The 12,846-nt window shown below is 42.9% G+C and overlaps 1 protein-coding gene across 3 annotated transcripts in view; it reads right to left on the bottom strand.

Moving 5' to 3' along the window:
• Window positions 1–2,113: 2,113 nt before the first annotated feature.
• Window positions 2,114–12,846, bottom strand: part of PTDSS1 (phosphatidylserine synthase 1) — a 128,516-nt gene continuing 117,783 nt past the window's right edge. For all 3 annotated transcript variants that reach the window (XM_068237693.1, XM_068237692.1, XM_068237694.1), the window contains 2 exons: window positions 10,619–10,685; window positions 2,114–5,634 (listed from right to left, as the gene is read on the bottom strand). In XM_068237693.1, the coding sequence (XP_068093794.1) occupies window positions 5,549–5,634; window positions 10,619–10,685 (153 nt within the window). In that variant the 3' untranslated portion in view covers window positions 2,114–5,548. The remainder of the gene's footprint in view (window positions 5,635–10,618; window positions 10,686–12,846) is intronic.

Here is a 12,846-nt window from a genome sequence, read left to right as displayed (position 1 = left end):
AACATAAGCTGCATGCTTGTTTTTGGTGTGATTCAGACACCACCACAGCCAAATAGACCAGCAGGGTTCCAGGCAACGTGTATTGTTTAGAAGGGAATAAATATGGCTGCCTACATATACCTCTTACTACAGTTGTCTTTTAATAGTATTGTCTCTCTGCATGTATTAATTTACAGCAATGAGTGTGGCCTCTGGGTATTATGCATGTTTAGGCTTTGACCCCATTTGTAAAAAGGAGTGTATACTCTGCTATGCATGTGCCCATTTGTTCCTAGTCCCACTACTGCTATGCGTGCCTACATGCAAAAAGGGCTCCTGGAAATGTGGGCGTCCTAAATAGCCAGTACATCATCTGTAAATCTACTACTACTGTACTATTTTGAAGTGCAAACATTGGTAAACAATACTGACATTTTACAACAGTTAAACCTAACCCTATTCTCACTCAGAACCCTTCCTCTACCAATGCCTAACCCTAAGGTAAGTTTTCAAGAGAAAAAAATTCTACTACTCCAGAAGCGCTCTGACGGCTCAGACATGTGTAACAGTTGCTCCTGTTATAGCCTGATGAAGCAGGTATAGACCCGTGAAAGACGTTGCATTTTGGAGTTACAAATAATTTTTTTTTCTATTGAAAACTTACTATTTTGAGTCTGCTTTGGGAGACAAGTCCACCACCACCTCTCTTTTTAAATATTTTACACTGCACTGGCGCCACTGTTCTAATTATACTCAGTATCTCAAGTCCACCCTTGGTGGAGGTAGGGATTACCCCTTACTTTCCTCCTATCTATGGAGAGCAACTTTTAACCCCGAGTGGGGTCATGTCTAATCTCCCCACCTGCCGTTACCATGGTTGCCTTAGTGGTAATCCAACTTTGTGAGTATCCTTTTTACGCTATTTGTGTGACACACCAATTGTGCTAACACAAGGCCATTTCATCCGGCCTACCGATGCAGGGCCAGATTGCTTGTCCCCTCAGGAGGTGAAATGGCTTGCGGCATCTGATAGACTCTGTGTTCAGTACAACGGCCGCAGCCCACCTTCAGCCTGCCGGAGTCTGTGGTGTCTGGCAGGCAGAGCAGTGCTACGGGAATATGGTGTCCAAAGCCCTGCACTGGAGACTATTTGTGTCTCCAGTACAGGGCTTTAGATGCCATTTTCCTGTTCCCTTGCTCTGCCTGTCAGGGCGGGAGTTTTGCAGCAGAGTTGCTGCACTAAAGATCATCGACTGAGCTGCGGGCCAGAGGCCTGGAGAGGAGTCTTCTGCCAGGTGAGTGATTTTTTTTTTTTTTTTTACAGGCCTCTTTCCTGCTCTCAGAAGCCATTTACTGCTAGGAAAGGGTTTTATAGTTGTAATTTCTTATCAGTGAGGGTCACACTCTAGTCTGACCCAGTCCCGACTCAGACAGGAACTGTCACTTACATACCTGATGTACTCTTTCAGGCAGAAAAAAAAAAAGGAATACAGCAGTTATTTGTGTGCTAGGTACTGTACATACACATGTCTACCTCATGTCACATATCCCCTCGGGTATCCTTTAAGTGTATTTTCTGGTGAAATGCTGCCCACATTAGGTGTATTTTCTGCTGAACCATCGCCTGCATTATGTGTAATTTCTGGTGAAACACTGTCCGCATTACATGCATTTTCTGGACAAAGGCTGCGCTATTATGTGCATTTTCTGGTGAAACACTGCCCGCATTACGTCTTACTGTCTTGCCTGCTGTCCCTGGGCCTTTGTTGTTTGTGGGCTGGGGGGGGGGGGGGGGGGTCGGGGTAACATTGTACAGTAACCTTTAGGGTTACTTTGGCTGTGGTTTGGGAGAAAACTTGGGCCCGCTGTCTTTGCGTTACAATGTTAAAGTACAGTTAACTCCGCCCACACTCTGTTATGGCCACATCCATTTTTTTGTGACTTTGCACGCCGCTCTTCTCTTCTGTTATGGCCCTCCAGTCAAACTTGAGAACCCAATGTGGCCATCATGTCGGAAAGTTTGCCCACCCCTGCACTACACTACCAAGGGCTCTCAATCATCTCTCTATTTGCGCCTTTCAGACATAGCGGAGTACATGTACAAATAAAAGTACAGAGACAGAATCTACACCAATTTGTTTTCCAATTATGGTTTATTTTGTACCTTGGTGAGGTCAGAAAACTCTTGTCTGCAGACAAGTAGTAGAGGTTACAGGCGCTGTCTCTCCTCCCATTAATGAAAAACAGCAATTTTCAACCCTCTGCTGATTGCTCCAAATATATCTCCGTCTGGAGTGTCTTTTGGCATTCATGTTACGATTTCTCCTAACATCCTGCTCACCAGAGTTGGAGGAAATGATAACAGACCAGCACAAATTGTAATAACGTACACAAAGCAAATAACAAACATCATGGCCATAAACTTAAATAAAGTGAATAACACATTACAACACAAAACAGGCTTATTTAATAAGGCAGTGGCAATTGCAATGACTGCATAATACAGAAACTCACAGCCAAAACTTAATTTTAATGTAGTCAGCCAGAAGGCGTTGAGACCGGATTGGCTGTTTTCGAGTTGACGCCCTTGGCACAGTCAGTGCAGTCTGTATGTTCTTATTAAACAGTCTGATAACACCATTATGAGAGAGATCACTTTTAACACACTGTATAATGTATTTTTGTAAAACAGACTGAAAAACACAGTTGTGGAAGAATGTCAAAAGCTTTCCTCTTACCCAATTGTGCGTTGCGTTCACTCATCTATGTAAAAATTCATGTAAAATACCATTAGATAAAACAATGCCACATGCACACTTTGCAGCTTGGGGATATCAGAACGGGCTTATTCAGAAAGGCTGTGCAAAGGATTATGGGAAGGCAGGCAGAGCAACTACCTCATAGTGGCCAGATTTCAAAAGCTGCTTTTTACTAGCTGTTAGGGAGAAAACACCTCACTTCCTGCCCCAACGACACACAGGACTATAACAGGAATCTTTGTGTCATGGATTCAGGTAGTGAAGAACAGAGATAAACACTTTGCAGTAGATCCAACTTTACCTCTCGGTACAAGAAAGGGCTCTTTTCCTCTGTAACTATAGCATGAACTGAGAACACCTACCACTAGCTCAGAAAGTAAGGAAAAGCCTCAACAGGGAGATAGAGGACAATAAAAAATCCAAGTGGTCCTAAAGGCTGGTATAATCAGATGATCGTTACTCAACCTATTTATATGTGGCCAGATTGTAAGATTTCTCTGGAAAGATACCAGCTGTTCTTCAGAGCTGACTCTGCCAGGGATGAGGGGAGTGTTATATAAATATATGACTAGCTTTTGTATACTATCTAGGCTATGTGACACGGTTTTATCATTGCACCCCCTGTCATTTACTTAATCCTAACCAACTCACTTTATTACATCTAGTCTTCGTCCAAATAAAATTCTCTTTCCTTAAACTTAATTCGAAATGTGTCCATCAATGATTCAGTCTTGATTGTACAATCTTGCCACAGCTATGTAATATAAGGAACCACCTAAAGTATCAGTTTAAAGTAAACTCACTCACTTTGCTCTCCTATTCGTTAGATTTCAGTGTTCTCCCCAGGCTCTCCCAGTGTTCAGTGTTCTCCCCGGGCTCTTTTATTCGAGTGTTTGACCCAGATTATTTTTGCCAGCACCCGGCTATCATCAGCTCACCTCCTAATGTGCTGTAAGCAGAGTTGCGCAAAGAAGCACAGGCCCTGCATTGCCCTGTCGCCCCATCTGGCTACTTTATCATGCCACCCTGCTGGAAAATTCTGAGGAGAACACTGGATTTGGTAAGCTTGTACCCTCAAGATTAATCAAGTTGTATTGTCGATAAGTACCTTAAAACCTGTGAGATGTAGGGAAAGAAAATGTGACACTTATCTTGGGATGGGGAAGCCTATTGGTCCTCTAGAGGCTTCCTACCATCTTCCTCCACCAAGCCATTCCAGCATGGACCCCAGAGGCCTGGATCCACACTGCACCTGTGCAGTAGCACAGACCTGCACAGAATTTATCGGAAATAGCAGAGCCTGATCAGGTACCTGCTACTCCGTAGATGGCTTGTGCATGAGTTTGGCTATTTTTGCCAAATCCCTAATGGATCTGTGCATCTGCAGAGGCCATCAACAAGCCCTAGAGTGGTGGGGACAGCCTGGAATGGCCTGGTTGGGGGAAACCTCTGGAGGATCAAGAGGCTTCCCTCTCCCAATGCAAGTACCCATGGGGCACTTTATTCCCTCACCTTAAAACGTACCCTAACCCTAATCTAAACCATAAAACTAACCTACTATGGAATGCTGCATTCTGCTGACAATCACCCTTCACACCTAAAAAACATAAATATACAAACATTAGATAGCTAATTGTTTTTGTATGAATCGGGCTATAATATTATGTCTGCATGGAGTTTACCTGCGCTTTATAGCTGACCCTGTTCAGGAGAATATCAATGAGCCACAGTGAATTATTTCAGCTATCTGCTAGTGCAGTGCTGTCTAACTTCATGGGCAGGGTGTGTGTCTATGTTTCGGCTGGAGGGGGCAGTCGCATCAATGTTCTGGCTTTGGGGATCGGATTCAAAAAAAGCCAGACACAAAAAAATAGTCCAGGCAAGTGAATGAGACCCAGGGCCCATGGGCCGCCAGTTGGACAGCCCTGTTCTAGTGGATTCCACTTTGGTGGTACATCTACTGCTCCTCATTACTGTGAAGCCCAAGAGTGAGCTGCAGGGATTTAGTTCATACTGTAGGAAATGTCAAGCCCAAGCACATCTCTGTGCAGATGCATGGTCAGATTGGGCTTTGCAACACAAACATGTATCTAATCTCTACAACAGGCTTTACTGAACAGGCCCCCAGATCAAAGTATGCACAAGCACGCCCTCTACCTGCTGATGAACAACCAAGCCTTGTAAAGCTTTTTGGGCTGCCCATCAGCAAGAGGGCGCCAATGGACCAAAAAATAAAATAAAAAATAAGCTAATCTCGGAGGCGATATTTCTTTTAACATTACACATCCAAAATCATAACCATTGAATGCTGAATGTGGCCATTCCTTTTCAAAATAATGAGTCCAACACATATACATAACAAGCAAGAATAAATCACACGGTACATAATAATAAACATATGCAGGCTTGAGGAGTGGGACAGATAGCGGTAATCAGTGTAAGCAGGAGGTGAGAGAGAAGCATATTGTCAAAATCAAGCAGCATATGACAAAGAAAGTCTGTAGGTCAGAGGCAGCAGTCCTGCCTCGGCTGTCTGGTACGGTAGCTGAAGGACATACATGGAACCTCAGGCGCAGGTGACAGAAATTCCAATAGGCTCCAGTGTCACAATGGTAAGAAAGGTGAATAGTATGGGGACTTTCAGCTTCGTTGTGTCTAACACGAAGGATTTGGTAGAGCTCCGCCAATGATCAGATTCTGTCCTTGTGCCTTCTCCATGTTCTGTGTGGATGACCACAGTATATATTAGTGTCCATCACCAGATGCAGCCTCCAAATGTGTACTATGACTTCTGCCAGGCAGCATCCTGCTTATTTCTTACTGAGGCCGTTTGTTACTTTTCCTCTGCGGTTCTTTCTTCTGGAAGATGTGTGGGCTTCGTGTTTCTGAGGGGCTTCTGCGGGGAAAAATTATTGTCAGTAGCGTAAAAGTGCAAAAGCGCATTTTTTACATTTCTCAGAAAGGAGGTCGTTTTCAGACCATGAGGCCTGCAAAGCAAGATCTCCCTTCCTCTTGCAGAACAGCATAGGTCAGTCCTTGCATCTGCTCTGCTCAACACCCAGCATCATGGCCAAGTGACATGGTGTGCAGGTAGTAAAGTAGGCTCAAAAGATGGTGGAGATGGGGTGTCGGGAGAAGCATGGAGTGTGGAAACTATAAAACACGCTTTGCTGCTAGCCCTGCATAGGAAGGGGGCACTTTGGAGGAGAGCATTAATGGGGAAGTACTATATAAGGGGCATACATTGGGGATAACTATATGGAGGGTACTAACAGGAAGTACCAATGAGGGGTACTAATGAGCAAGCTTTGAAAGAGGGACCAACGAGGGGAGTACCATAAGAGAGGTACTAATGGGAGTAGTACTAAAAAAGAAGGGTACTAATGGGGAAGCAGGAAACTCGCGAAACCATTTACAAAAAGGTGGCCTAGATGTGGTTATTTAACTTCCTTGCCGGTTATCCCGAGCTCAGCGCCGGGTAACCTGCGCAGGAGAATTTCTCAGGCCCCGCTGGGCCAATTTTCACAATTTTTTTTATTGCACACAGCTAGCACTTTGCTGCGTGCATATCTCGATCGCCGCCGCCCGCCGCCAATTCGCCACTACCCGCCACGCCCCCCCCCTCCAGACCCTTTGCGCAGCCTGGCTAATCAATGGCAGGCAGCGCTGAGGGGTGGACTGGGATTCCCTCTGAGGTCCCTGGGGAAGCCGAGCAGGAAATCCCTTTCTGAACGGGATTTCCTGCTTGCAAAGAGTGCCGGCGGCGATCGGAGTAGGTAGGGGGATGCTGCGCCGCCCCCTTGCCGACATAATTGGAACGGCAAGGGGGTTAAAGTATACCCGAAGTGACATGTGACATGATGAGATAGACATGTGTATGTACAGTGCCTAGCACAAGAATAACTATGCTGTGTTCCTTTTTTCTTTCTCTGCAGGAAAGAGTTAAATATCAGGTATGTAAGTTGCTGACTCAGTTGTGACTACAGTGTGACCCTCACTGATAAGAAGTTTCCCTTTTTATCCCTTTCCTGCTCTCAGAAGCCATTTTCTGCTGGGAAAGTGTTTTATAGTTGGAATTTCTTTCCTTAACTGCCCCCACTCCTAACCCTTAAAAACACCCCTCCTTTCCTAACCTTAACCGCCACCCTCCACGCCTGACCTTAACCTGACCCCCGCTCATCCACCCCAATTAGCATAGTGTTAGGGCTCCGCCATAGGCGGTATTATAAATTGCGGCTATACTGTGAAATTTTGGTGCCAACGTCTCCTCATAAATAACTCCTCATAGCGGGCACCCAAATTTCCTGCTTCGTCTGACCTGAAAGAAAACCTAAAACCAAAAAAACAAAGGTGTGTCCATGCTGGATCCACATAGCTCTGAGCGTTCTACCTTCCTCTCCTTGTCCCTCCTGGTCTCTGTAATCACTCCTTCAAAAAAATTGACTCACGGCTAAAGTCAATTTTTCAGACAGGAAGAGGCAGGCTTGCAGTGATGTTCCCTCCTATCACCCTCCCATTTACTCCTCTTCCTCACCCAATTTACTCCCTTCAAGCCGAGGGAGTGGGAGGGTGATAAGAGGAAACATCTCAGCACACCTGCCTCTTCCTGTTAGAATTTCGCAAGGATGGTTTAAAAGGACTGGGAGGGACAATGAGAGAAAAAGAGATCGTACAGAGGAATGTGGATCCAGCATGAACATACCTCTGTGATCACCTAAGACAGCTTATCCTCTTAGGTTAGGGAACCCAACCACAGGTGTTTTCCCCTTAAAACCAGAGCAATTTTCACATCACGCACCTCCTATTCATTTGCCAATAACTTTATTGTTACTTATTACACCAAAATTATATATATATATATATATATATATATATATATATATATATATATATATATATATATATATATATATATATATATATATATATATATATATATATATATATATATATATATATATATATATATATATATATATATATATATATATATATATATATATATATATATATATATATATATATGTTTTTTCCCCCACAAATTAGGATTTCTTTCGGTGGTACTTTTTGATAAGAATTATTTTATTTTATTTGCATTTTAAAGGGAAAAAAATTATTTATCAGTTTTCATCCATTATAGTTTTAAAATAAAATGTGCTACAATAGATAAAACCCACACGTTTTATTTGCCCATTTCTCCCGGCTATTACAACGTTGAAATTGTGTCCCTAGTATATAATAATGTATCGTATAGTGATAATATTTTATCTGGAAATAAAGGTGTATTTTTTCAGTTTAGTGATTTTTAATATTATATCAATTACAAGCCTTTATTTGCAAAATAAAAGCAATATACCCTATGACATACATATTAAAAAGTTCATAAGGTCAATATTTATGTAATTTTTTTAAATGGTGTCTTGTTTTATTTTTTTACAAAATGTATGCAATTTTATACATAACAGTGTGTGGGTGGTGTATTTTTACTTTTTGGCCACAAGATGGCAGACACTTTTTTTTTTTTTACAGGGGTCGGGGTAGCAAGTGTGACACTGACGCTGGCTTTCATTTTATCACAGGCACTGTGATTGGGTTTGGGAACAGCTGTTTCCCATTAACTGATCACTGAATGGCGTGATTGCAATGAAGGTGAAAGGAAACGGTGTGGCGATCGCGAACTGCGGCAGTAAGAAAGAAATACATATATCTACGCCCCTGGTCCGCAAGCGAGATATACAGGTACATAGATATACGTAGCAGGGATCCGGAAAGTGGCTAAATCCTATTTTCTCTATAAATAAAAAAGACATTAAATAAATTGAAGCATACTTCACTAATAAGAGGGAAAATGTATTTTTATAATGTTTAGAGACAAGGTGGAGACCTCGGTGGAACAGAAAACAGGCACCAATGAACTGCTGAAAAAACTGCTGAAAAAGGCGAAAATTAAATTGTTGCCATTTAAAATTTGCATTGAAGAAGAACAGTGCTGTATAAAGCAACCAAATGCAAGGATAAAACGTAGCCCTGTCCTAGGACTTTAAATACCTTAATGTTGGTAAATAAGCTTACAGTTGCATAGCTAGAGCTCTGCCCCCTTCTGGCATAGAGGGGGAGTGCTACATCTCAGATTAGTCCAGCACAGGACAGGAGCTGGGCAGCGATCCTGCGGCTGTGAAATGTGGGAGCAATTCAAAGGGGTACTCCACCATATAACAGATTGAACTCTTTTTTTCGGATGATATCATCACTTATCAAATACTTATATATATAAAAAAAAAAAAAAAAAAAAAAAAAAAAAAAACTTTAGGCACAAATTTAAAATGGGTATATCGTCACCTAGATGTATAAGGAGCCTGCCTGTTTCTGATGATGTTTCCGCCAAGAAGCAGGCAGAATCTGTTGCTTCCGGGTCTCGGTGCTTGTCCCCCCTGATGACACTGCTGCTCAGACACAGGCCACAAATTCTGATAGGTGGACGGCGCGTTCCTAGTACACCCTCCACAGATGTAAACAATAGTCAGCTGACATCTAGGTAGGTGTACTACTGTGTAATTGGATGTGCAGAGTGTGGCCGGGCACTGAAAGCAGTATTTAAAACCTGCAGAGTGCTCCCAGTCATCTCCCCTGATAAGCATAGCTGTGGCTAGTTGCTGGGTGCGCACTCACATTGTTAGATTACTGGATCTTGACCTTCTTGACTATTCTTGCCTGCTGTTATTAACCGTTGCTTTGATTCCTGGATACTCTTGCCTGCCACCTGGAGCGACCTCTGCCTGTTTACTGAATACCCTTGCCTGCCGCATGGACTGACCTCTGCCTGTTCACTGAATACCCTTGCCTGCCACCTAGACCGACCACTGCCTGTTTACTGGATACTCTTGCATGCTACCTGGACTGGACATTCTAAGTATACTTGAACTAATCCTTGTCTGTTGCTTCAATAACCTTGCATGCAGACTTTGCATGAACTCTCTCATATATTACCTGAATCATCCATTACCTGTTGAATAACCTTGCATGCAGACCTTGCGTGAATTCTCTCAAATATTACCTAGATCATCCATTACCTGTTGAATAACCTTGCATGTGGACCTTGCATGAACTCTCTCACAAACTGCCTGGACAATTCACTGCCTGTTCCTGATACATCAGTCATTACTGACAATCAACGCTGAGGGCCTCATCCTCCTGAATCAAGGTAATGGTCCTGTGTGATACGTATGAACTATTGAACTGTGTTACCTGCCTCACTGGGGTTCTGGTGGGTTATTGCCCTCTCTACTTCAGTCTGTATGCCTTGCACGTTAAGACCTGGGGGTAACCGTAGTCAGGAGGCAAATAACGTGTCCTGTTCACGCTGGAGCTTGTCTGTAGGTGAAGACGTGGGCCGGGCTCAGAGCTGTGGCAATAGATTGGGGCATAGAGACTGATTAGGGACATAACCTGTCAGGCCTTACAATATGAATAAATTCTCCTTTAAAATCTCAAACATGGTTTCATCTCATTCCTTATTTGTGTTATTCAAGGAAATTGTGTTCATTATGTATGTATAGGGGATTTAAGCATCCATGAAATGGCAGGTTCTTACTTCAAATTCTTTATTCTTATGAGCTGCTATAGAAACTATACATTGCGGGTGATGGGGGATGGCTACATGTTTTTTTTTTTTTTTTTACAATTCCTGGAGATCCATTTAAATACATTTATCAGAACATTATGAAAGTGAAAAGAACTGCCAGCACAAAAGCTCAGCTAAATGGAAAGAAGATTTTGCCTTTATTCTTATTGAAACTGACAAATCTGCAATAGATTATGTCACAGCGCCACCATGTGGACAGCAGAGAGTAGTGTACTGCATATTTCTGCTTATAACTTACCAACTTTTTCTATGTGTTGCCAGGGGACATCCGTGTTGTATGTGCCATCGTCGCACTCCGAATTATTCTGCAGGTAATACAATTCAACTGTTATTTCTAGCAGAAAGTGATTATTATTTTATTATTATCATTATTATGTATTTATATAGCGCCAACATTGTCCACAGTGCTGTACAGCATTTATTGTCTTGTCACTTAACTGTCCCTCAGATGGGCTCACAACCACAGTCATGTGTCTACACTGTGTAGTGTATGTATTGTAGTCTAGGGTCAATTTAGGGGAAGCCGATTAATTTATCTGTATGTTTTGGGGATGCAGGAGGAAACTGGAGTGCCCAGAGGAAACCCACACAGGCATAGGGGGAACATACAAGCTCCATGCAGATAGTGCCCTGGCTGGGATTCGAACCAGGGACCCAGCGCTGCAAGGCGAGAGTGCTGACCACTGCGCCACAGTGAAATGCTAAGTAGTAGTCCAATTGGACAGCCCTATTAACGTACCATTAGTATAATACTTTATTTGTATAAACCGTGTCCGCTTCAGTGAAGTCACCTGAAACTGATAAGTATATTGCCCAGTCCCAGAACAAGCGTGTACTATGTGTGGTGGGTCTGGGCTGATCCCCCACCTCTCCTAAGGTCAGTATGGAGAGGGGTGAAGCTAGCCCGCACATAGACACAATAAATACAAATTATATACAAGGTGTACAGGTAGTCTATGACTTACGAACGCCCGACTTGGGAACAAGTCAAAAAATTTTGTTCAAATTGGACTTGTAGTTTTTGAGAAAATCAATTTTAAAAAAAAATCAAAGAAAAATGGCTTTTAAACTTATATAAGCAGGTACAGAGGGCAGAGGTGAGACAGAGGGGGACACTGGAGGCACAGGGGGGCACAGAGGAGGTACAGGGGACAGAGATGGCACAATGTTTCGACTTAAGAACAGATTCAGGTAAACCGGGGACTACCTATATACAAATAGTCACCTAATTGGAAGCATCAGATGATGTGTATAATAAGCACCAACTGCATATAAAAATTGATGCTTAGAATCCACCTCTGTGTAATGGACAGTTAGCATGTGGGGTATATAGTCCCCTAATGTTGATGGACTACTAGTGAATCCAGGATCCTTAGTTCTGTAGTCCACTGCTAAACAGCCATGCTTAAAGATCAAGCAGTACAATGGGTGATAATTAACGCGGTTGGAGGAGCTAAGGTGCAAATTTATATAGTGACATAACAAAACTTCAACATGTTTCACCCTGATGGGCTTCGTCAGGAGGTGCAACTGACAGTGCACCGTGAAAAACAATATTAACATAACACCCCACCACAACCACCCAACAGCATAACAGCCCAAGTCAGAGCTCCCAAGTAAGCCATGGATACGGTCAGCTGACAGCTCACTTAGGGACAACAACAAACTTGTAATATATAGAGTGCAAATTTGGACAGAGGCGCCAGGCAGGTTAAAATGATCTAAAAACAACTAAAAAGGAGGAGTACAGGTGGACTTACCTCCTGAAATGATGGACAATCAAGATTGTTCAAATCGCAAATAACAATTTATTTTGGCACTCCGCAACGCGTTTCGCAGGTATAACCCGCTTCATCAGGCAAGGAGTGCAAGCTCAAAAAGGTCCAATAGTGGCAATGCGCCTCTGTCAGAAGCGCATTGCCACTATTGGACCTTTTTGAGCTTGCACTCCTTGCCTGATGAAGCGGGTTATACCTGCGAAACGCGTTGCGGAGTGCCAAAATAAATTGTTATTTGCGATTTGAACAATCTTGATTGTCCATCATTTCAGGAGGTAAGTCCACCTGTACTCCTCCTTTTTAGTTGTTTTTAGATCATTTTAACCTGCCTGGCGCCTCTGTCCAAATTTGCACAGTATATAGTCCACCTTGGGTGGAGGGGACTGTCCCCTTCTTTCTATCTACAGAGAGCGACTTCTTAAACCTGAGTGGGGTCAGGTTCTAATACTCCCCACCTGCAGTTCAAGTGGTTGCCTATGTGGTAACCCGTGTTTGTGAGTATATCCACATCTGTTAATTATTTCGCCAACAATTGTTAGACTTACTGCACTATATTGGGCTCTCGGTTTTTCTCTTTCTTTTTGTTTCAAGTGCATTGTAATATATAGAGGAGTGCTGTGTAACAGGTGGTAATATAACTGAAAAGCGACAATACACCTTTATACACTTCCACACTGCACACATTTCC

This window comes from Hyperolius riggenbachi, chromosome 5, assembly GCF_040937935.1.
Source record: "Hyperolius riggenbachi isolate aHypRig1 chromosome 5, aHypRig1.pri, whole genome shotgun sequence".
Lineage (NCBI taxonomy): Eukaryota > Metazoa > Chordata > Amphibia > Anura > Hyperoliidae > Hyperolius > Hyperolius riggenbachi.
The sequence above is the reverse complement of the archived record's forward strand: the minus strand, read 5'-3'. Positions and strand labels throughout refer to the sequence as shown.